Here is a 25,733-nt window from a genome sequence, read left to right on the forward strand (position 1 = left end):
AAAATTACTAAGAAATCAGATTTTAAGTATTCTCATCACACACAAAAAATAAGTAGATTAGGTAATACATGTTATTTGGATTCACTTAGCCATTCCACAATTGATGGATGTATTGAAGCATCACATTATATACCATAAATATAAAAAATTTTTACTTGTCAATTAAAAACTAAATTTTAAAAAATCTGTAATGCAACACAGCCTCCCCTGTCTACTCACTTTCAATTAAATGTGGATGCTATCTTTTGCATTAGAAGATGGAGTTTCTACCTCATGAATGCAAAATAAAACGACTTTATTGAAATAGTAATTAGATGATATATCTAGAAAGAAGGAAAATGTTTGGTTAAAATACAAAATCGCTTTCTTTTTTTTAAGATTTATTTATTTATTTGAAAGTCAGAGAGTTACAAAGAGAGAAGAGAGGCAGAAAGAGAGAGGTCATCCATCCGATGGTTCACTCCTCGATTGGCTGCAACGGCCGGAGCTGCGCTGATCCGAAGCCAGGAGCCAGGAGCTTCCTCCCAGTCTCCCACATGGGCGCAGGAGCCCAAGGGCTTGGGCCATCTTCTACTGCTATCCCAGGCCATAGCAAAGAGCTAGATCGGAAGTGGAGCAGCAGGGACTCAAACCAGCGTACATGTGGGATGCCGGCGCTTCGGGCCAGGGCATTAACTCACTACACCACAGCGTTGGCCCCCAAGAATGCTTTCTAAGAGCACAACTCAATCCAAAGGAAATATGTAGAAATGGGGACCTCTCAATAAAAGCTCTACCCCTCCCAGCCCATTTCTCAAGAAAAGTAAGGAGTTGAGCTCATTTTAAAACATATTGATTCTCGGCTGGCGCTGTGGCTCACTAGGCTAATCCTCCACCTTACGGCGCCAGTACACCGGGTTCTAGTCCCGGTTGGGGCGCCGGATTCTGTCCCACTTGCCCCTCTTGCAGGCCAGCTCTCTGCTGTGGCCAGGGAGTGCAGTGGAGGATGGCCCAAGTGCTTGGGCCCTGCACCCCATGGGAGACCAGGATAAGTACCTGGCTCCTGCCATCGGATTAGTGCGGTGCACTGGCTGCAGCGCGCTGGCTGTGGTGGCCATTGGAGGGTGAACCAATGGCAAAAGGAAGACCTTTCTCTCTGTCTCTCTCTCTCACTGTCCATTTTGCCTGTCAAAAAATAAAAAAATAAAAATAAAAAATAAAAACCATATTTATTCTCTAATCACATTGTACTCTGATATCGCAACAGCAGGATAATCCAACAGGGGAGCAAAAAACCACACAGACAAAAACTCAGGAGGATTAGACAGCTCTTCGGACTACTGTAAATGCAGAATGCTCTAAGTAGAAAGCGCCACTGTAAGCTCAGATGGACCGCTCGAGTCTGACGGGACTTTCTACCTTCTCTGTTGTTGGAGCCCTCCACTTTCAGATTGCTTTATCTGAAAGACAGAATTACAAAGAGTAGAAAAATAAAAATAAAGAACTGTCACTAATCCTAAATGGAACTGATTCAATTAATCTCATAAGTGTTCAGGGACAATATTTGTTAAACACGATCAATTGTTAAAATAATTGACTGTTAAGTGAAAAAAATAATCTCCAAATTTCACTTGCTGTTCAATAGCTTTACACTATTGGCAGAAAGTCTTTTCCAACTCAGAAGGCAATTGGAGAAATTAGAAGAGCAATCTACCAAAATGACGTATGAAGGTGATCCTGTCCCGATACAAAGGACACACCTGCAAGAAAGAGTCACCTTCTTGATCTACAACCTTTTTAAGAAGTAAGTAACATGATATCCATTTAAACACTCATGGTATCATCAGTTCTGCAGACCTCTAACTACACCAGGCCCAGAGTGGCAGGGAAGTATCAGACAGTGAGTCTCAGGAAGACGGAACAGAGCCTCAGGAAGTTACAGAAGCATTTCTGCCATTCATTATTCGTTCATCAACACTTCTACCAGCAGACTCATTTTTCATGAGTGACGCTATGTCACCCAACTATAAGCCATTTTTCACAATTGAGTAAAGATTTGAGGGGTTCCTTCTTAAGGGCATATCAGAAACGAAGGAAGGAGAACTTTGTGTTATGGTAATTTACACCAAAAATCCAAATATGTAGTCCAGAATTGGCATGAAATTTCTATGTTTAATGTGATATGTGATTCAAGTATAACAATTGTATAATGTGATATGTGATTCACGTATAACAATTCAGAATCATTTGCTGCTGTTACCTAGGGACAATCTTTAGGCATTTACCTACCTTATAGTAATTATTTAAGAGAAGTCATTAGCAATATGTGACCTTAATGGAGGTTTGAAAATCTTCAAAGTGTAGAAAATGTGGACTTTTTGAGAGGACAGCATCCTGCTCCTCTGTGGTTTTCAATCTGTGAATCTTCAGTGCTTTCAAATGACACTTTATTTCCTAGCTCATTTGTGGTTGAGAGACAGCCATGTATGCCGACCCACCCTCAGAGGCCGATGGTGCTGAAAACCCTCATTCAGTTCACTGTGAAACTAAGGTAGGCAGAACACACTCTGTGGTCTCACGGGTTTGCAGGGCCACAGCTGCCGGGTAATCAAGGCTCCTGTCTCTCATTGTGCTTTACATTCAGCTACTCATTTTTGAGCACCTGCTGTGTGCCTAGCACTAAGCTTTATTAGACGCCCACAAAAAGTATTAAGAGCCATACTTGTCAAGAGCATGAGCGATTATGGGATATGCAGAGGACATGAGGACTACATGAGGGAATGGAGTCATGGTATCAACCACAATGGTAAAATTAATGAAGTTTTTAAAATTAATTGTGGTAAAGGCTGACTAGAGAAAAGCCTGGAGAGACTGGGGAAGGAGAAGAGTGTTGTAGAAGAGTGAGACAACAGAAATGGCATCCTGGATGTGTTTTGTGATAGTGTGGAGTAGAATGGAGAACACAGACTGGGACAGATTATGGAAGGCTTTGAACATCATCTCCAGAAAATAGGGTGACAAATCTTCCTGTTACTCGTTAACTGCCTTGTGTTGGATTTTCCACAAAAACTCTCAAGGGTGCAATTTTCAATAGATCCTCACCATGTACCTGATCTAAAGATGCGTGACTTTTGTGTTCTTGTTGCTTTGTTTTGTCTTTGTGTTTGATTTTTTCCAATAGCATGAGCAATCAAAACTTACAGTTTTCCCTAGTGACACTTAAAACATTGAGTTTAAACTCTTACTCTGAAAGATGTCCATCATGCCTGAAACTCCAAGGCTTAGAGCTTTAAAACTGCTGATCACTAGCTCACCTCTGGAAAGCTGAGACCACAGGCTAATATGCATCAAGAGGTGGTAATGTTGTGCTAGAGTCACCATAAGTATCTAGACCATGAAACCAATCTAGTGCTTTACACAGGGCATTAAAAAAAAAAAAAAAAAAAAAAAAAAAACAACAACAACAACAAAAAACACCTTGGCTGCATTCTACTCTCTGTTTTGTTTGGGCAGTCTAGACCGATGATTTTATTTCTTTTTTGTATGTGCTTTAAGTAAATATTTATTTGTTTTTCTTTATATTATTTTTTCTCCTGTAGAACAGCATTAAAATCTGACGGTCAGTGAGGGACAGTTTATCATTGTTATTTTTTACTGTGTATATCCTTTTTGTTTGGTTTGGTTTGTTTTTTTTCTCTGTTTTCTTTCTTTCTTTTCTCTACTTCATACTATATGCTGAACTCTCTATGTAACAGAGTTAATCATATGTATTTTAAGAGAATTGGAAAAAGCCCAGTTAAAAATAAGAGGGGGAATAAGAGATGGAGGAGGGAGTCTAAAACTGTAAAACAGTCTAGTTCTGCATACAGACTCACCTCTCAGGGTACAGCCTAGGAACTTGTCATGGGGCCCCAGACCCATAAAAATCAGTGGTATAAATGCCATCTTCACTGTTAAAATGATCATTTTTTTAACTTTTATTTAATAAATATAAATTTCCAAAGTATAGCTTATGGATTACAATGGCATCCCCCCCCCAATAACTTCCCTCCCACCCATAACCCTCCCATCTCCTGCTCCCTCTCCCATTCCATTTGCATAAAGATTCATTTTCAATTATCTTTATATACAGAAGATCAAGTTAGTTAAAATGATCATTTTTTTTTTGACAGGCAGAGTGGACAGTGAGAGAGAGAGACAGAGAGAAAGGTCTTCCTTGGCCGTTGGTTCACCCTCCAATGGCCGCCGTGGCCGGCACGCTGCGGCCGGCGCACCGCGCTGATCCGATGGCAGGAGTCAGGTGCTTATCCTGATCTCCCATGGGGTGCAGGGCCCAAGCACTTGGGCCATTCTCCACTGCACTCCCTGGCCACAGCAGAAAGCTGGCCTGGAAGAGGGGCAACCGGGACAGAATCCGGCGCCCCGACTGGGACTAGAACGCGGTGTGCCGGCGCCGCAAGGCGGAGGATTAGCCCAGTGAGCCACGGCGCCGGCCGATCATTTTTAACATTAAAGTCAACATATAGATTGGTCTAGGTTTAAAAGTGATCATATAAATAACATCAAGTACCCAGTAAAAATAATAGAATTAACAAGGAAGGAAGGACCAACATGGAAAGCAGTCCACACAGCAGACTCCTAGAATGACATTCACTGTGGATAACACTCTGACCTCAGAATCAACCCCTGAGGCTTCCTGGTTGGGCTGAAAGGCCTGCAAGAGCATCTCATGCATGGAAAGACAAGACACTTTGACAAAACAATATCCTACACAGAGGATATCTGTGAGACCTCAGTGGAAAGAAAGGGTCATCAAAGAAGGATATACTCTTCTCTGAAGGGAGGAGAGAACATCCACTTTGCGTATGGCTATGTCCAAATACCGATGGAGTCTATGGTCACAAAAGGCTTCCATAGCCTTGGCAGCCCATGGCAAGAGCCTAGGATGATCACTGACATCATCAATGGGAGTGTTGATTGTTAAAGGAACAACGGTAGTCACTGTGCACTTGCTTCCCAGGTAGGACCTCTGTCCCTAATGAATTGTAATATGAGAATCAACTGCAAATTTTCTTCCCAAACTGTATTCTATATGTTGTCTGTGTGCATGAGTGCAAATTGTTGAAGTCTGTGCTTAGCATGAAGTTGGTCCTCTGTTTATAAAGTCATACTAAAGATGAACCATAATGAAGAAGGAGATGGGAGAGGGAGGGGGAGGTGGGATGGGAGCTGGGCGGGGGTGGTATGGGGGAAAGAACCACTATATTCCTAAAGTTGTATCTATGAAAAAATGCATTCATTAAATAAAAACTTTTTAAAAAGTCTGACAGAATGTCATTACACACATACACAGGCATGCCACATGACCAGGTCGAGATGGTTGTGTCCTTGAGTTTGTCAACATATCACAACATGGTCAACCCAAGTCTTCTCTTTTCAGCCAATCTCAATACAAAACTCCCAACATGGATGCATTCAACTTGGTTCCATTTGGAAGAGGGTGGCAGGGCAAGAGGGAAAGTGTGAGAAATGGGCTGTGGTGTGTCTGCATTCAGTCCCCTCATGTAAAGCCCACAAGGAGCTGGTTAAGCGTCCAAGAGCTCTGGTGGGGCTGGCGTTGTGGCGTAGAAGGTTAAGTTGCCACTTGCCATGCCAGCATCCCATATGGGTTCCGATTCAAGTCCTGGATGCTCCACTTCCAATCCAGCTTCCTGTTAATGCTCCTGGGAAATCAACATGGGATGGCCAGTTGCTTGGGCCCCTGTACTCACGTGGGAGACCCAGAAGCTCCTGGCTCCTGGCTTTAGCCTGGCCCAGCCCTGGCCATTACAGCCATTGAGGGAAATGACTCTGTGGATAGAAGACCTCTGCCTCTCTGTGTGTCTCTCCCTCTCTCTCTGTAACTCTGCCTTTCAAATAAATAAAATGAATCTTTCAAAATAAATAAATAAAATATTAAAACTTTAATATTTTAATATTTATGTTTTATTCTTTATTGATGTCTTTTTACAGACTACTAATAAAATTGCCAGAACTAAACTATCAGGTAAAGGTGAAAGCATCAATTGACAAGTAAGTTTTCTGATTTTGTTTTGAAATGTGAAAATGTAAGAGGTTTTATAATGAAGTGTCCTTATTTTACAGAATGATTTCAAACGTTTAAATTTACTTCTGGAATGTTACATACCAATGTGCTTCAAATCTTTGGCTTTGAAGTTCATTTAATAGAACCCAATGAAGACATGACTTTGAAAATTTACTATAAAGACTTGAAAATTTTATAGGCTATCCTTTAAAATATAGAATGCTTTTACTAGATCTATTAAACAGCTGATTTTAAAGAGTGTTCTTGGTTTTTCAGGAATATTTCAACTCTAAGGTAAGACATATTTACTCTATAGAATTTTTTTGCTGTCCTTGTCAACCCTTTACCTGAGATCATGTAAGCAGCCAAAATTTCCTCTTCAGCAATCGAAGATTTGTCCTCTGTGGAACTCACGTCAAAGCCATGTCCATTGAAGAATCTTCCAATGGGAGTCTGTCTGTAGAATTTCGACATTTGGTAAGTTGGACAGGAAAATTTCACTGGCTTCTCCCCACCCCACCCAGGTCAGATACATCTTCACAAATAAGCCTTATAATTCAGTGTATTTTATTCTTTGGGGTTTCTTACATCTTAAGATGTAAGCTTAAGAACCACTTGAGCAATAAAACATGTTGTCGTTGAGAAGTAAAAATGGTAGAAATAATATTGAACCAGGACGCGGAAGGTCTGACAGCGTAACAATGATAGTGATGACATGGTACCTATGGCATAGTAGTTGGTCAGTATATTTTTATGATAATGGCAAAATTAATCCATCTCAAATCAGGTAGGCAATCCTGGTTTCATTTGTAAAATCTCCCCAAAGAGTGACAGCCAATAGCAACATGTCTGACTTACAGCACTTTTTTTTTTTTTTAAAGATTATTTATTTATTTGAGAGGCAGAGTTACAGACAGAGAAGGAGAGACAGAGAGAAAGATCCTCCATCCTCTGGTTCATTCCCCAAATGGCAGCAACAGCCAGAGCCGGGCCAATGCCTTCATTTTAAGAGGTCGGCTTGGGGGAAGCAGGCTGTTCCAGCATCGCCAGCTGAGCATTTGGCCCAGGCATGTCTAGAAAGCTCTGACCCAGCCTCCTGTTGCCTCTTGGTTTTACCACTTCCTTTTGACCTAGAGTTCTCTTCCTGCCTTTTTTTCTGTTTCTTTGCATAGTTCTTAGATTCTCAAAGACCCTGCTGCTTTTCTTGCCAGAAACATATTACTCCTGTGGTTTATTTGTTTAGCAAGTACTTCACCTGAATCTTGGGGCACCACTGAATCAGCCTCAAAAGATCTACTGTGATAAAATTTCAGTTAACCAAAAGATATCTGCATACATAAATTTATGCTAGTTTTTGGTTTTGTGTGAGTCTCAGTACTGAAGAGTACATTTTTTAATTGAATTCCTCTTTTTGAGGCTGCTAGATAAATACAATGTAATGAAGAGTCATGAATTATAGACATCCTTGGAACTAGCACTCTGGTCTAACTCATTTCCCATCCTCAACCAACTTTTTCAATAATGGGAAAAGTTTGACAATAAGTAAAACATTAAGAGCTCTTACTTAGCAGTATCTGTGTCTTCCCAACAAAATCACATGGATAAGGAAGAACAGGGAACGTACCAGAAAGGTCTTTGTTTTTTATAATATATAAAATAATAAAACCTTAGTTTTTATACTGCTCATCTATTGCAAAGCATCTTCACTATTATTATTTTATGCATAATAAATTTAATTGCTTTTTAATGCAAATATATAGAAAATAGAAGCAAATTTTTAACAATTAAAAATCACCAGTAATCCTACCACCTTAAAATAATGCTATAAACAGCCTTATTTTTGTTTTTTAAAAATGCATAGATAGGGACTGGCACTGTGGCGCAGTGGGTTAAAGCCCTGGCCTGAAGCACCGGCATCCCATATGGGCACCGGTTCAAGTCCCGACTGCTCTACTTCCGATCCAGCTCTCTGCTGTGGCCTGGGAAAGCAGTAGAAGATGGCCCAAGTCCTTGGGCCCCTGCACCCACATGAGAGACTGGGAGGAAGCTCCTGGCTCCTGGCTTCGTATTGGCACAGCTCCGGCCGTTGCAGCCATTTGGGGAGTGAACCAACTGATGGAAGACCTCTGTCTCTCTCTCTGTCTCTCTGTCTCTGTCTCTGTCTATCTCTCTGTGTGTATCTCTTTCAAATAAATAATAAAGAAATAAATCTTTAAAAAATGCATAGATACGCCGGCGCCGCGGCTCACTAGGCTAATCCTCCGCCTAGCGGCGCCGGCACACCAGATTCTAGTCCCGGTTGGGGCGCCGGATTCTGTCCCGGTTGCCCCTCTTCCAGGCCAGCCCTCTGCTGTGGCCAGGGAGTGCAGTGGAGGATGGCCCAAGTGCTTGGGCCCTGCACCCCATGGGAGACCAGGAAAAGCACCTGGCTCCTGGCTCCTGCCATCGGATCGGCGCAGTGCGCCGGCCGCAGCGCGCCTTCCGCGGCGGCCATTGGAGGGTGAACCAACGGCCAAGGAAGACCTTTCTCTCTGTCTCTCTCTCTCACTGTCCACTCTGCCTGTCCAAAAAAAAAAAAAAAAAAAAAAGCATAGATAAAAATATGTTCCTATAATGTGATCAAATGGTACACAATATATAATTTATTATTTTCTCTATTTTCCACTCAGTAATCTGTATCATGAACATTTTTGTGGCAGTAAGTCTTCTTCTGCTATAATGCCACTCAGTAACTTAACTGTGCCAAAGGATACTTTCCAAGTCTATTTCCCCAGTCCTCTGTGTTAGACTTGGTTTCATAGAGATTGGAAATCATTGACCACAAGCTAGCTTTCCAGGCCCAGAGGAGTGCTGAATAGTTTCCAGAAGATCCCAGCGTGATTTTCTTTTTCCAAAATATTGGCTGAAAAATAGTCATAATGGTATGCCAACTTGCTCACTTACCTCAATGGAAGTTTCTACAGTGCCATCCCACGAGGTAAAAGCAGGAAACCCTTTTCTGCTGAATGTAGACAACTATGTCGGGCTTCAGTGAGTTACAGGCTATCAGAGTTGCTGTTCTAGAAATAACTGCAGCCAACAGAATGATGGCAATAGGTGTGCCCAATTTGATAAAGTAACTGACGCTTCTCTGTCTAAACCCTGTTGTTTTCTTTTTCAAAGCAACCAAAGGAAATGAAGTCCAGTGCTGGAAGTAAAGGAAATGAGGTAGGAAATATTTTCTCTTAGAAAATTTTTCTAGAAAATAATCTTATTTTACTTTTACAAAGCTCTTAAACTGCTTGATTTTATGTAAAAAGCAACAATGCTTCTCTGATTAGAAGCAGAGTTTAGTAACTGCAGACAATATGGAAGAAATTGAAAGGTTGAAGCATAACAAGCAACAACACTTCCCAAAGAAAACAACTATCAGCTGTCTGGTATACATTATTCCACTCTTTGTGTAGGTATATGTTACTTTTAAAATTATGACACATTATAGCCGGCGCCGTGGCTCAATAGGCTAATCCTCCACCTTGCGGCGCCGGCACACCGGGTTCTAGTCCCGGTCGGGGCGCCGGATTCTGTCCCGGTTGCCCCTCTTCCAGGCCAGCTCTCTGCTATGGCCAGGGAGTGCAGTGGAGGATGGCCCAGGTGCTTGGGCCCTGCACCCCATGGGAGACCAGGAAAAGCACCTGGATCCTGGCTCCTGCCATCGGATCAGCGCGGTGCGCCGGCTGCAGCGGCGGCCATTGGAGGGTGAACCAACGGCAAAGGAAGACCTTTCTCTCTCTGTCTCTCTCTCACTGTCCACTCTGCCTATCAAAAAAAAAAAAAAAAAAATTATGACACATTATTTCGTAAACTGTTTTTTTAAAGTGATATATGTCTGTAAACTCTCCACAAATTTAAATACTCTGGAAGAACATGATTTAAAATTGACCACATTAAACTGCATTTTATAGGTATCCTGTAATTTTTTAATCAGTCCTCTATTATTATAAAATATCTTGAAATCACTCATTTTCCACCAACACATTATGTGAAAATAATAGGTGAAAAAAAGCTATTCCTTTGTAGTGTCAGTTACCTTGTCTCTAAGATTTGCCTGTCACCTGATGAATGCAAGAAATGGATAAACTCATGCAGTCCATGTACTTGCATTCGAGTCAGTGTGTGATGGAGTGGCCCTGTCCTGAGTTGACAGTGACCTTGGCGATCATATGTTGAGTCACCCTAGAAACTAAGGCATATACCTGTGTTTACGATCTGTGTATTTGGAATTAGAGAATCTGGGTTTGATTCCTTGCACCGGCTGAAAATGCTCTTATGAAGACATACTGTGGTTTTGTATCCTCGGGTAGCAACACCCTACACATTCTGCTCAGAGCTGCTGCATGTATATGCGACCTCCTACACTATACAGTTATATAGCAATGAGGCTTATTTCTGGAGTATTTCATATGGATTCAGTCTCCTGGCCTTTTTTTTAGAAAATTTTTATTTAATAAATATAAATTTTGAAAGTACAATTTTTGGATTGTAGCGGGTTTTCCTCCCATAACTACCCTCCCACCCGGAAACCATCCCATCTCCTACTCCCTCTCCCATCCTATCCTTCATTAAGATTCATTTTTAATTATCTTTATATACAGAAGGTCAAGTTAATATATACTAAGTAAAGATTTCAACAGATTGCACCCACACAGACACGCAAAGTATAAAGTACTGTTTGAAGACTAGTTTTACCATTAATTCTCATAGTACAACACATTAAGGACAGAGATCCTACATGGGGAGTAACTGCACAGTGACTCCCATTGTTGATTTATCAATTGCCACTCTTATTTATGACGTCAGTAATCACCCGAGACTCTTGTCATGAGTTGCCAAGGCTATGGAAGCCTCTTGAGTTCACAAACTCTGACCTTATTTAGACAAGGCCATAATCAAAGTGGAAGTTCTCTCCTCCCTTCAGAGAAAGGTACCTCCTTCTTTGATGGCCCATTCTTTCCACTGGGATCTCACTCACAGAGATCTTTCATTTAGGTCATTTTTTGCCACACTATCTTGGCTTTCCATGCCTGAGAAACTCTCATAGGCTTTTTAGCCAGATCTGAATGCCTTAAGGGCTGATTCTGAGGCCACAGTCCTGTTTAGGGCATTTGTCATTCTATGAGTCTGCTGTGTATCCTGCTTCCCATGTTAGGTCTTTCTCTCATTTTAGTTCTATCAATTATTATTAGCAGCCACTGGTCTTATTTATGTGTTCCCTTTGACGCTCAGTCCTATTTTTATGATCAATTATGAACCTAAACTGATCACTTTGACTAGTAAGATGGCATTGGTACGTGCCAACTTAATCAGTCTCCTGGCTTTTACAGTCGCAGCTCCTATGAGGAAGATATTTGAAGTATTTGGGGAGGAACATTTTATAAATCCAGCTTCCAGTGACACCCATTCTACCACAATCCACAAAACCACAAAAAGCCATCACAAAAAGCTTAATGCCCTAACCATTTTTCCCTCTACAAATTCTTTATGTCCTTAATTGTGTCTTAAAGATCATTTGCCAAATACCACAGCCCCGTCAGTGATGAGCTAAGTCCACCTCCCAGGGTAGAATCACTGCTCAGGGCTTTGCTCTAAGCAGATTGCTGCAGCAGGGTTCTTAGTTTAAGGACGCTCTAATTAAACAAATCAGTGGGAGAGACTCTTCCCACCATGCAGAACCCATAAAGGTTTTCTAAACTTCCTAGTTTAGTACATTATAAATAAAAGCCTGTTTCACTTATCTCACGATAGAATTTTGGCCAGCTATTTCCTAAAGCTTGCCATCCCTGAATATTACTTCTGAATCTGAACAAAGCGCAATTATTCTGAGCTTCCCTTAAGTAAAACCAATTGAATGGGAATAAATCTTGAAAGCTCAATTCTATCAGAACATTGTCGTCTTTATGAATGTATAATCCAAGTCTTCACTTGGATTTCCCCAGAGACAGACATCTTAAGTAAATCATCTTCTACTGTAGAGGAACCAACCCCTGTCTCATTAGCACTGTCTGCTTATGCTACTTTAAATTTATTTCCTCTTATTTTACAATTAATAACAAGATTGTACCGTCATATCAGAATGATTTTATTCCTTTTTATTTTTTTTTTTTCAGTTTTGTTGTATCATGCCAATTTTATTTTCAGATATTCTTTGAGCTCCCCCTGTTGATGGAATTGTAGTATGACTTCCTAAGCACAGCCCAGGCTTGAATCTTGAGTACCCTGCAGAACAACTGACTTAGTCTTTAAGTTTGTTTAGGAAGGTGACTCAGAAATCAGGGCGGTGGCTGGTCAGCAGAGATGACCGAGGACAGCCAGCAATGGAGGGTGGAACAGCTGGTGACAAAGCTGAATTTGTAAAATCCTGCAGCCAGTGATTGCAGGAACAAATGTCAGAACGGGAAGCTAGAATATCTTAGCATGGTTTCCAGAAATTTGCTATTACTTATCTATGATCATCTGTGGCAGGAGTTCACAGCCTGCAAAGAATTTATTTAACAAATTCTCATGTGGTATTTACTGTGTCCCTGGCCCTAACGCTGCTTTGTGTAACTGCTGGGACAGCCTTATGAAGTAGATACTATTAGTCACATATTCCAATTTAGGAAACTGAGGCACTGGGCAGTCACTCAGCTTATTCAAGACTTCACCGGCAGCTGATGGCAGGGACAAGATCCAAGCGGAGGCAGTCTGGATGCCCTGTGCCTGCGCCTGGCTACTCTGCTGTGCTGCCTCTGGAGCCACAACACTTTCCTGGGGAGGGGCAAGGAGGTCGGTGCTCCTCTTTGACCAACCCTCACCTTTTTATCCCACCCCATCTATCTCACAAAATGTCCACACTTTGCCTGTAGCTCAGAAATCACAGGCCACTTCATTGCCAGAATCCTCACACACTTCAGAAGAAATTTTTAATCATGCTTCCTTAGAAAATGTTGCCACTCCCTTGCCTGCTGTGTCTTCCTTTGCATTTCTCTTGTGCCTCAGTGGGGTCACTGAGTTACGTTCATGCCTCTTATAAGCAGATTGACTTTGCCTACACTCAACTGCTCAAATTCCCGATTCCCTTAGCCATAGAATGGGGCTAATGTTATCTTACACTTCCTAGGGTGGTTGTGGAGACCAAATGGGATGGCCAGTGCAGGTGTTTGCAGTGGCTCTTACCAATTAGCCTTCCCTACCGTACCCTCGGTAGAGAGCAGGTGTTACACTTCTGGGAAACTGGCTTTAGAAGGTGGTACCTCATTCAAGACACTGCTCATCCTCATCCTTCTCTGCCCACATGCTCAGTGCTTGGCTGAAGACATGGCCCTTTTTGACAGACTTTGGACACCTCCCTCTTCTGGTTCTAGGTCTTGGAAACCTCAGACCATCATTTATGGATACACTTTTATGGAATGTCTAGAATCCCAGCTGTCACCTCAAGGTCCCTGAACCTCACCATACTCCCTCTCTCCCCCTAACACACACAACTTTGAGTTACTCGGTTCTGCTGTTGTAAGAGCTTGGGTCAGTTAGTCACCAAATGACTGAGAACACACCATTAAGTCACAAATGATAGTTTCCTTACGATTGCACTCACAAACTGCCTTGGAATTTCAGCATCCTGACTTTGAGATTATCCGAAACCAGGAGCAGGTGCTTCTTCCTGGTTTCCCATGCGAGTGCAGGGGCCCAAACACTTGGGCCATCCTCCACTGCCTTCCCGGGCCACAGCAGAGAGCTGGACTGGAAGAGCAGCAACCAGGACTGGCACCCAGCGCCCATATGGGATGCCAACGCCACAGGTGGAGGATTAACCAAGTGAGCCACGGCACTGGCCCCTTGAGATGGTTTTAAAATGAGTTTTGAAGAACTTGCTTTGGAATTTCCCAATACCCCTTGAGGAACCTGTAAGCATACTGCCACAAAATCAAGACTAGCAGTCACTGAGTCCTTCTCCCACTGTTGTCCTTCCTTCAGAAGAATCACAGTGAAGGAACGAGCGGTCATCTACAAGTGGCCAGACTTTGGAGCTACCAATCTCTCCCTTTAAAGTAAACATTCCCAGGAAGCTACCTTTCCCTGGAGGGCCTTATCTGGCAGGGAGCAAGCTAGAGAGTGATTATTTAAATGGGAAAACTGTTTGAATAGGGAAGCTGAAACTGCAGTCTCTCAGGTTTGCTCTTTGTCGGTAGGCTTTAACTGATAAATGACAGTTTTAGCCACTGACTGAGCTGTTAGGTAATTTTGTTTATGTGGTGGAAAGTCATGAAGCACAAAGAAACTATTAGTAAAGCCTGGGTGACCTGATTTTCATTTAACAAAATAGCCAAACAGATGTTCTTTCAAGGTTCAGTGTTCCCAAACACAGACACACTACTCACCCTCCAACTAGCCCAAGAATTTTCACAGCAAGTTGATTTCCTGCTGAACTCATTGTAGGAGTTGCAACACCTTTTTAAAGGGAGAAATAAGTGTACAAATATCACTATAAACAGGCTTTTTAGAATGCCACACCATCTGTGCAATAGTTTTATTTTACATGCTGAGCACAGTTGTCATTTTACAATCATTTTTTTGATTCTGTGATTAAGGACTCTCTCTCGTGTGACTGTACCATTTCCCTCTTCTCATTGTTTCTCTACTTCTAGCCCAGTGACTGGGGCAGAATAGATCCTAAGTAGATATTCACTAAATACATGGATTATTTTCATTGTTTTCTATACCACTTATTTTTCCATATGCAACATTATCATAAATTATGGCTTGTTATGAAATGAGAAAGAAATTTGGATGAAAATTATCCGTTATCCTGGTCGTGGTTTTTTTTAGTAGAGGTTTTCTTTCAAGTTAAGAGCCAGAACCAATTGTTCCTATATTCTAGGTTTCCAGAGTGTCCTATTAAGCAGTGGGCAGAGGGAGAAAAAAGGATATGGAGAATCTAAACCTTTCATTAGGATGTATATATTTTTTCCCAGGTGAAGCCCTGGTCAAATTGCTTGGCTTGTTTTTCTAATTCTTATCTAATGGATATTTTTCTTTAGAAGTATAAAACAGTCAATCCAGTTACAATATTCAGTGCCATAAATATTTATAAGTATGTGTGTTTTAAATCCTTAATCATCTTAAATGATTAGAACGGCTCTTACGACTGACATTTAAATATCGATGATATTTTCCCCTGTATCTAAGGAATAGACTCTGGGAATATAAAACTGAATAATTCTAGTTTGAACTGCACTAATAACATACAAGTTACATATCCCTTACCCAGAATGCTTGGGACAGGAAGTGCTTCAGTTTTCACATATTTTCCAATTTTGGAGTATTTCTATAGACTCGATCAGTTGCACATCCCTAGTCCAAATTTTGGAAACCAGAAATGCTCCAGTGCCTGAAACTTTTTGAACATCATGTGGATGCCCAGAAAATTTCAGATTTTGGAGCATTTCGGATTTCATATTTCCAGACTAGAGATAATCAACCTTTAATGAAGACTCCGATGGCCATGCAAGCTTTAAAAAATGATGATGCTTCCTTTTATTGGTGCTTCTTTTTTAGATATTTGGATTATATGTCAGCTTCCTTGCTAGATTTTGCTCCAAATAGGCCTCATAGTTGCGTCAGAGGATTTAAGTAAACATCAGAAATTAGTTTGAATTGCTGAGAAAACTTCTTACCATCCACATTCTAGTTCAGTTAAAAAAAAACCATGAAGTGTGAAGTTTTTCCTGGAGTCAATAAACAGCCCTGAGTGACACTGCTGTGCCAGTGTAACCCTGGTTTCACACACTCAGGATTCCTGTGGACGGGCAGCACATGGGTGCCACAACTCAGAGAGCTGAGGAAGTTAACCATATGAAAGATCAAGGATCCTGCTTATAATATTGCAACTTAAACCTAGGTGCTAGAAACGGGGAATGATGGGGCCTGCAAGAGATGGGAAGAACTCAACGTTTTCCAGTTGTCGCCCTCAGTACATTAGTCACCAACACGTATGAGGCTTTCTGCCCACTAACAACCGATTCTCCAGGGCACACCTACTGGGTGTCTATACTGATACTGTCTCTAAGTAGAGAGTGTCAGATTTCACAGGCTGAGGGCTCAACCCCACAGGAGTGTCCCCAATTCAGATGTCAGTGGCAAGTCCAAGGTCATGCACTTCTGACCAACTAGCAATAAACCGAGGGTTCCCACAATCCCTTCTTCAGTTTCAGTTAATTCGCTAGAGCAGCTCACACACCTGAGAGAAACCTTTTACTTAACGTTTACTGGCAAATTATAAAGGATTTTACCAAGGGAACAACAGCCAGATGGAAGAGATGCATAGTGCAAGGCAAGTGGGAAGGGAAGCCGAACTTCTGTGCCCTCTCTGGGCGTGCCACCCTTCAGACACCTCCTAGTGTTCAGGAAACCCCGGAAGCTCTTCAAACCTTGTCTTTAAAGGTTTTTATGGAGACTTCATTAAATAGACATGATTGAGTAAATCATGTCTATTGGGTGCCTGGTCTTCAGTCTGTCCACCCCTTCTCTTTGGAGATCAAGGATTGGGGTTCGAAGTGCCAACACTCTAATCACATGGTTGGTTCCCCTGGCAACCAGCCACCATCCTGGGGCTATCCAAGAGTTATCTCATTAGAATAAAAGATGCTTCTATCTCTCAGAAAATTCCAAGGAATTTAGGAAACCTGTGTCAAAAATCAAGACCAAAGACCAAATATTAGAACAGAAGAATAATATCATGGTACCCTTATCTACAAAGATCTTAAATGATCTGCCTCTTCTTTTTTTTTTTTTTTTTTTTTTTTTTTTTTTTTGACAGGCAGAGTGGACAGTGAGAGAGAGAGAGACAGAGAGAAAGGTCTTCCTTTTTGCCGTTGGTTCACCCTCCAATGGCCACCGTGGCCGGTGCACCGCGCTGATCCGATGGCAGGAGCCAGGTACTTATCCTGGTCTCCCATGGGGTGCAGGGCCCAAGTACTTGGGCCATCCTCCACTGCACTTCCCTGGCCACAGCAGAGAGCTGGCCTGGAAGAGGGGCAAGCGGGACAGAATCCGGCGCCCCGACCGGGACTAGAACCCAGTGTGCCGGCACCACAAGGCGGAGGATTAGCCTAGTGAGCCGTGGCGCCGGCCAATCTGCCTCTTGATCTGCGCAGGTCTGGGTCTTCCTGGGCTACCCTGTACTGCTTTCCCAGGCCACAGCAGAGAGCTTGATTGGAAATGGAGCATCCAGGTTTTGAACCGGTGCCTATATGGGATGCTAGCACCGCAGGCAGCAGCTTTACCCATTATGCCAAAGCGCCAGCCCCTGTAATTTTCATTGTAGAGAGCTTTCACATCCTTGGTTATATTTATTCCAAGATATTTAATTTTTTTGTAACTATTGTGAATGAGACTGATCTTACAAATTCTTTCTCAACAATGGCATTGTTTGTGTATATAAAGGCTGTTGATTTGTGTGTGTTGATTTTATATATATTTTTATTATATATTGTGTTTCAATAATCTCTCAGTGGAGTCTTTTGGTTCCCGTATATAGAGGATCATATCACAGGATGGCTATTCCCTATTCATACCACCTCATTCCAGTGGGGCATTGAACAGCTAAAACCTGATCAATTAGGTTAAGTGAAAGTTATGTGTAATGGGGGTAGGCTAAGCCATCTTTTAACAGTTTATTAGCCTGATTTATAATTGTTAAATGTTTAGACATATGGTACTGAGTCTCCATGTGTGCACTTGCCTGTGCCCCTCAGATGCTCTGCATGGGTCTGTTTCATCCTGAATGCCACTCAACCCAGTGGCAGGTGAAAGGCACACATCGCTGAACATAAATGAAGTTGTAAACTTCCATTTGTCTCGGCATAAGGCACTCTCTCCCTCTCCATAGGGCAGTGTGATTTTCTTTGTTTAAAAAATCCTTTTTGTTATGGTTGTTGTTCAACGTGCTGCCTAAACTCAAGCAGATCACTTAATCTTATTCCCAGCCAAAGAAACAATAATGCATTTCAGAACTGGGGGAGTCAGAGGAGGTAAACTGGCTGTTGGGTGTGTTGATGTACTGGGGACACTGTCAGAGGCAGTCTGTGGATGTCCAAGTGGAAGTTTTGTTATACACAACTTTCTACAAACCAGGAAGGTGTGATTCCACCATGGTCAGTCTAACTACCTGTGGACAATGGAAGATGCCCCAGTGATCTTGCCCAAGGAAGGAGAGTTTTTCATTCTCCACTTCTTTCTAGATAATAACTGCCAAGTTTAACATCTCCATTACATCTTCTCATGTAACTGTTATTCTTACCAGCATGTTAGACTGATATTTATTATTTACATTTTAATGCAAACAGATTCAAACTTGTTATTAATACATACTCAATATTAAGGCTCGCTGTCTTCCCATGTGACCCTGCTGACTCAAACTCTATCCTGACTTCTAGTTTAAATAATTCCACTTCTGAGGCCGGCACTGTGGCGTAGCAGGTAAAGCTGCCACCTGTACCTATGTGGGTGCTGGTTTGAGTCCCGGCTGTTCTACTTTCCATGCAGCTCCCTGCTAATGCACCTGATGGAGCAACAGAGGATGGCCCCACTCCCTGGGCCCTTGCACTCACATGGGAAACCTGGATGAAAGTTCCGGGCTTCAGCCTGGCCCAGCCCTGGCAGTTGCAGCTGTCTGGGGGAGTGAATCAGTGGATGGAAGATTCTCTCTCTCTCTCTCTCTCTCTCTCTCTCTCTCTCTGCCTCTGCCTCTCTATAACACTATCTTTCAAATAAATCTTTAAAAAAATTTCTGCTCTGTTCACATGTTCCCAGAGGTCATTTTGAAAATTGTTTTTATCTCTGTCTCTCCAAACTTTCCAAATCCCTTGGAGACTAAATGCCATGTGAATCCACCACATTGAGAACAATTGCTTCCCAAATTCCACCCAGGGTCCTTGTTAAAATGTAGAATCTGATTCAATAAGGCTGGAATGAAGCCAGAGATCATGTTTGTTTGTTTGTTGTTTGTTTTTAAAGCTTTATTTATTCATTTGGAAGTCAGAATTACACAGAGAGAGAAAGAGAGGCAGAAAGAGAGAAGTGTTCCATCCGCTGGTTCACTCCCCGGTTGGCCGCAATGGTTGGAGCTCTGCAGATCGGAAGCCAGGAGCCAGGATCTTCCTCCAGGTCTCCCACACAGGTGCAAGGGCCTAAGGACTTGGGCCATCTTTTGCTTTCCCAGGCCATAGCAGATAACTGCATCGGAAGTGGAGCAGCCAGGACTCCAACTGGAGCCCATATGGGATGCTGACACTGCAGGCGGTGGCTTTACCCGCTACGCCACAGCGCTGACCTCAAAACCACTATTCTATTATCTTTTATTGATTTTATGTTCTTATTCTTAGCCTTTGTAAATTACATTTTATTCCTGCACTCCTGCAACTTTTAGAATTTCCTTCTTTCCTGGGTTCTCTAAAATTTTACAGCAGTAAGCTTTGTGTGGCTCTATGCATTCCTTGTGCTGCAAATTCTGTGGGCTATTTCAGTTTGAACACTGTTGTCATTTAGTGTGAGAACTGTTACTGTCTTGTTATTTTTAATAAACTATTGAAAACATATATGGGGCCGGCGCCATGGCTCACTTGGTTAATCCTCCGCCTGCAGCACCAGCATCCCATATGGGCGCCGGGCTCTAGTCCCGGTTGCTCCTCTTCCAGTCCAGCTCTCTGCTGAGGCCCGGGAGGGCAGTGAGGATGGCCCAAGTGCTTGGGTCCCTGCATCCGCATGGGAGACCAGGAGGAAGCACCCGGATCCTGGCTTTGGATCAGCGCAACGCCAGCCGTAGCAGCCATTTAGGGAGTGAACCAACGGAAGGAAGACCTTTCTCTCTGTCTCTCTCTCTCACTGCCTAACTCTACCTGTCAAAAAATAAAAAAATAAAAAAAGAAAGAAAGAAAGAAAGAAGAAAGAAAACATGTAAAGAATAGTAAAATAGATATCCACCAGCCAACTTAAAAATTCTAATTTTCAAGGAGAGTTGAAGAACCAGTTTCCCCACTTTAACTCCTTTCCTCTTGGTATCCACCCACCTCCCAGTGCAGAGGTCATTGCTGTCTTGAATTGTGGTTTTTATTGTTCCCAAAAGTGCCTTTATATTTGCTACAAATGTGTATGTTCCTAAAACTTTGTATTATTCCTTATTATAATTTTAAATTTTATATACATGACATCTTAATGTACATATCTAATTGCAACTTAGTTTTCTTGTTCTTAAAAATATTTTCCAAACTCATCCCCATGTTTATTCATTGCCCTATATAATTTCAATTGCTGCAAAGTCTTTTAGTCTATAAATATACAAATATACTTAGTTATTTCCCTATTGTTATATACATTCTACCGTTATGAACAGTTGTGCTATAATCCTTCTCCAGTAAACACTCTTCTGTGTGTCTCTTTTTTTTTCACATGAATACAAGAAATTCTTTGACCTATAAAAGTATATATGACAAGAATTAATGAAGTATGGTTGATATGCATCTTATATTTTCCTAGATATTGAGAAATTTTCCTCCAAAGTGATTGTACCTATTCCCATAAACAGTATATAACTATTATAATTTGGTTGTGTCTTTGATGTTTCCTTTATTTCCTTTTCTTTGTTCTCTTTGTGGAACTTCTGTTAGTTTATTGTTAAAGTTCATGTATTAATTATTTCTTATCTTTTCTATTACTTTTCTATAACTTCTGTGCCTTTTCCATAATCTATGGGTAAATTTCCCTACTCCTAATCCCTTTACTGATTTGCCTGTTTACCTTATTATATTTTAAATTGTATATGATTATTTTCTGAATACTCCTTTTAATATTCTTGAATATAATTGATACAATATTGTTATCTGTAGTTTTAAAAACATTTAAAAGAGCTTTTTAATGAACACTTTCATATTCATACAAAGCAAGAGACAAAATTGAATGAACTCTCCAGTTATACATCACCTAACTTCAATAATAACTAATATTTTTCCTATCTTATATCACCTGTTTTTCTCCTATATGCATACTTTTTTTCCTAAGGTCCTTAAATTCCAGGTAACATAGCTTCTTACTCATTAATACTTTAGTAAATTTCTCAAGAATATGAAAAGTTTTAAGTATAATCACAATATCCTTAACACAAAAAACAGAAATGATTTCTTAAAATATTTTCTTAATAAAACCCTATTTTCTTCTAAAATTTTAATTGCACATTTTGTGGTACAATGTAATAATTTCATGATTTCTCAAACTTTGTATATAATTGTTAAAACAATTAAGGAGGGAATGTTCAGTAATTGGAAGTATTTGGAAACATCTGCTTTAAGAGTTTATTGTTAGAGAAACAGGTTTAGTATTAGATAAGAATGTGTAAGACAATAATTTCTTTCTCCCTTAGGGCTGTCACATGGTGACTGAAGAGCTTCATTCCATAACATTTGAGACACAGATTTGCCTGTATGGCCTGACCATAGATTTGGAGGTAAGTGTTTCAGTGAAAATCTTCTAGATTTACTAATAACATTTACAGGAATTGGTCAACATTTGTAATGAAAGTTCAGTCTTTTCTAGTTTTAAGTACATTCCCTATAAATTTTGTTTTAATTTATAAAAGCAATATGTCAAATATTCACTGAATAGTTAACATGCTATTCTGATTAATTATAAATGATAAGATCTCATTGGTGTTATGAATTTGATATATATTGAATAATTAGTTGCCCAATTTATGTTTTTCTTTTGTTTATTCTCTGGGATTTCCTGAGTCATGAATAATCAGTAGAAAACCTAAAGAGAAATGAGTGTCCTTGAACCATCTCATATAATATGTGCCATATTTTAAAGAATTCAACTTGCACACAAAGCTATCTCAGTAGGAAAGTTTCTCTAGCATGGTGAGCAAAGACAAATGATAGAACACTAACAGTACATTACTTTGATGCTCTTGAACAAAAGAAGGAACAAATTTTTCATATTAAATTAAACGGGATTGCCCTGAAGGCAGGATACCATGCCTTGTTTGGCACTCTGTTGCCAGCACCTAGTGCGTGCCTCCCATACAGCAGATGTTCAGTATTTGTTGAGTAAATGAACAAATGAGTGCATGAAGGAATAAACAATTCCATACACCCTGAATATCATCCTGTGTGGAGTGGCTTCTTTTAGAATTTTGCTTTTGCTTTTTATAGCTTAATAAATATAAAGATTTTTTGTGGATTTCTTCCTACTCTCTTTTCCCTAAACCTCTGTTTCCATGAGCTGTTACGTTCCTTACCTGGGTGTTTTTCCCAATTTCTGTTCTTGGGAAGAGACTGCTGTAGGTGATTCGCTTCCCAGGCTGGCCTGTGAGAGCCCGTTGATTCCATTATGTAGTAAACTACAGTACCCACGGTCTTCAGTCATATTCTATTACAACAGACCAGGCAGCTCTGCCTCCCACCTTGCTAGTTCTCACAATAAAACTCTCATTTCCAGAACTGGTGTTATTTGAGTTTTGGGTCATCACTTGGATACACTGATTCCTTCTAGAGGTAAATTTAAAATTAGATTGTTTAACTTAAAAAGAGGATAACTGCTTAATCAATAAACTCTCTAATTGTATCTAAGGTCGTATGTGACTAAGAAAGGATAAATATGGTGATGTCGGGAAGCTAGTGGAGGCCGCCTCTGGAGCCCTCTGAAAGGGTTCCAGTTCTTTCCTCCCTGTACCCTGACTCACATGGGCCCCGAAAGTTTCAATGCCTTCACAAGTCAGTTTTGTGATCAGGGCACTGCACTGGAAGAGTGAGGCTGGTTTGAGATGGCTCTTTAGAGGAAAGGGAAAAGCATACGATCGGTTTAAGGTGGGACTATCTGTAATAGCTTTGTTGTTTGTTTTTTTTAACCAGACCAGCTCATTACCTGTGGTGATGATTTCCAATGTCAGTCAGTTACCTAATGCTTGGGCATCCATCATTTGGTACAATGTGTCAACTAACGATTCCCAGGTAGAGTATTCTTGCCTCTTCTCCTTTAATTCTATTTAATTTGTTTTATTATCAGCAAAAACCATCTCTGTGTGTGCATGTGTTGAGATGTCGTTTGGAGTTTTTTATTTCTAGTTTTTGATTCTTGTTTGGTCATATTTAAAGTCATATGTCTTTTTTAAAAATATTTATTTATTTGAAAGGCAGAGAGGAGACAGAGATAGACAGGGAGAGTTTCCATCCACTGGTTCACTACCCAATTACCTGAAACAGCTAGGGCTGGGATGGGCTGAAGCCAGGAACCCAGAACTCCACCCAGGCCTCCCATGTGGGTAGCAGGGATCCAACCACTTGAGCCATCATTTGCTGCCTCCCAGGGTGCACATTAGCAGGAAGCTGGTTGGAAGCAGAGCCAGGATTCAAATCCAGGCGTCCCCAGTGGCATCTTTACCACTGTGCTGAATGTTCGCCTGTAAAGTAATCTGTTCTGATGTACTTGGAACCTGAAAGAGCAAAGTGACAGACAGGTGTTTGTTGTTCCCAAGGAGGGTCTGGTCTGCTCCCAGCTGCTTGTATCACCGAGTGTCCTAGGGCCATGTAGGCTGTGGGGGAAACTCAGGACAGAATGTGATATGTGACTGCTGTTAGAATTTGGGGCCAGCATGTGGCACAGCTGCTTAAGTTGATACTTGAGATGCCTATATCTCATATTGGAGTGCCAGCTTTCAGTTCCGGCTTCTCTGCTTCCAATCTAGCTTCCTGCTAATACATATCCTGGGGCGGCGGGGTCGGGGGTGGGTGTCAACAGAAGATGGCTCAAATACTTGGGTCCCCTACACCCACGTGGCAGACCCTGATGGATTGCCTGGCTCCTGGCTTTGGCCTGGCCAAGCCCTGACTGTTGCAGGCATTTGGGGAGTGAACAGTAGCTAGAAGATTTTTTTCTCTCTCTCTGTCTCATTTTCAAAAGAATAAAAATAACTAATTTTTTTAAAAACTTGATCTTATCTTACTTACTTCAGGCCCCACCTTCTCCACATAGTCTCTTTTACAAAGGTAGAGAATTGATTTCTGAATAAGTCACCAGAATATTTATCAATCTTGCCAAACTACACTTTGACAGCATACATTTTTAGTTGATTATACGTTTTTTGTTCCATCCTAGACCCAAGCTGGGTTTTAATGCCATCTGGTGGTTACTTGAGATACTGACCAAAAATTGGCCGTTAAGTCACAAAGCAAGCAGGGAACAGATGCTCCTCTAAGTCAGCCAAGCAAGGGAGCGGCAAAACACTTGAGTCAGCACTTCCCCTGGTTCCCCTCTTACAAAACCTCAGTGCGTTGTCCTGGAAACCACCAAGGTCTAGAGGAAATAGCTCAAATGTAAACATTTGTTCTTAATTCAAAATAAAGGATTCTTTTACCCTTGGGTTTCAGCAATGAGAACAATGCCTTAAGGAGCTCTCTTTAAATATTCTTTCCTTTAATTCAATGCTTCTAATGAGATTTTAAAAAGTGGAATGTGACTCAGCCTACTCCTCATCCTCAGGTGTCCTGGCATCTGAGACAGATTAATTGCAGGGAGGAAGGCTGCGTGGAGTGCCCTGTGCCTGGCTTCCTCTCAGCCTGAAGATAAAAGAGCAGAAGTCAATAGAGAAGGTGCCTGGTCTTTAAGGCCAAGAACAGCCAATGCCCCTGAGATTAAATGCCATTCCCCTTTGGAAGCTTCATATGCGCAGCCTTTGTTCCAACCCCAGGGAGTAGGAGAAGAGATGGGACACTTCTCTGTCCTCCAGCCTTAAAGCCCAGCCCCGCATCTAGCTTTTCTCAGCAGCCTTCCGTAAGGAAGTCATCCTAGTCACACTAACCTTCCTCGACTTGGCTCCAGCATGAGAATACCTGAAGGTAGAGATCACATACAGCTTCCGAAGGACAGTGCACAGCCTAGTTACAGAGCCAATCTGAACAACAAACTCTGGTTTCTCTTCTTAATTCCACCCTGCCTTGAAAACTCGGCTCTTAGACCTTGAGAATATTCTCTGTCGGTCATTTATGCAGACACAATTCTCAGGTACAAGAAAAACCATCTCACTAGAAATTCTTCCTTGGGATTCCTTTTCCTGTTGCCCGTTCTTGCTGGATGCTGTGTCTCTTTCACTCCTGGTTCCGAAGGCTCTTGCTGTCCAACATGGCTCATGCTCACCAATGCCTCCTCCAGGAGATGCTCTCAACGCTTACCTCCTCCTCCTCCTCTTAAAATACCTTTCTTGGCTTTCACACTACCTGCTTTCTCATAATCTGGGGTGAATTCTTCTGTTCCACAGACCCAGTTTCTGGCACAAACAATCTTGTTTGTAGTTGACCATGCAGAAAGATTCTTATCTAGAATAAAATAAGATTACTGAAGTGTACATCGAAACAGAAGAGTGGGGTTATACACAACAGATATCACAGAATCACCTCCCTTAGCCCAGGACCTAACAGTTTCTTGCACTTTAGGACAATCTATCTGGTCAAGGTATAACTTGGGTCAATCCATGGTAAATCCATTATATAACACGATTAATATTTAATATTAATATTATTTTAGAAATGACTATCTAATTATTTGTTAATGTTAAATTTGTGTGAGTTGATTTTGATAGTCAATAGTCCAGGAAGAGTTAAGAGAT

General features: G+C 41.4%; 1 protein-coding gene across 8 annotated transcripts in view; it reads left to right on the top strand.

Annotated features, from left to right (window-relative positions):
* Window positions 1-25,733, top strand: part of STAT4 (signal transducer and activator of transcription 4) — a 151,713-nt gene that overhangs the window by 117,138 nt on the left and 8,842 nt on the right. For all 8 annotated transcript variants that reach the window (XM_051848344.2, XM_051848343.2, XM_008258842.4 and 5 more), the window contains 8 exons: window positions 1,625-1,783; window positions 2,438-2,530; window positions 5,992-6,051; window positions 6,341-6,358; window positions 6,448-6,541; window positions 9,227-9,271; window positions 21,495-21,578; window positions 22,984-23,082. In XM_051848344.2, the coding sequence (XP_051704304.1) occupies window positions 1,625-1,783; window positions 2,438-2,530; window positions 5,992-6,051; window positions 6,341-6,358; window positions 6,448-6,541; window positions 9,227-9,271; window positions 21,495-21,578; window positions 22,984-23,082 (652 nt within the window). The remainder of the gene's footprint in view (window positions 1-1,624; window positions 1,784-2,437; window positions 2,531-5,991; window positions 6,052-6,340; window positions 6,359-6,447; window positions 6,542-9,226; window positions 9,272-21,494; window positions 21,579-22,983; window positions 23,083-25,733) is intronic.

Source organism: Oryctolagus cuniculus, chromosome 3, assembly GCF_964237555.1.
Source record: "Oryctolagus cuniculus chromosome 3, mOryCun1.1, whole genome shotgun sequence".
NCBI lineage: Eukaryota > Metazoa > Chordata > Mammalia > Lagomorpha > Leporidae > Oryctolagus > Oryctolagus cuniculus.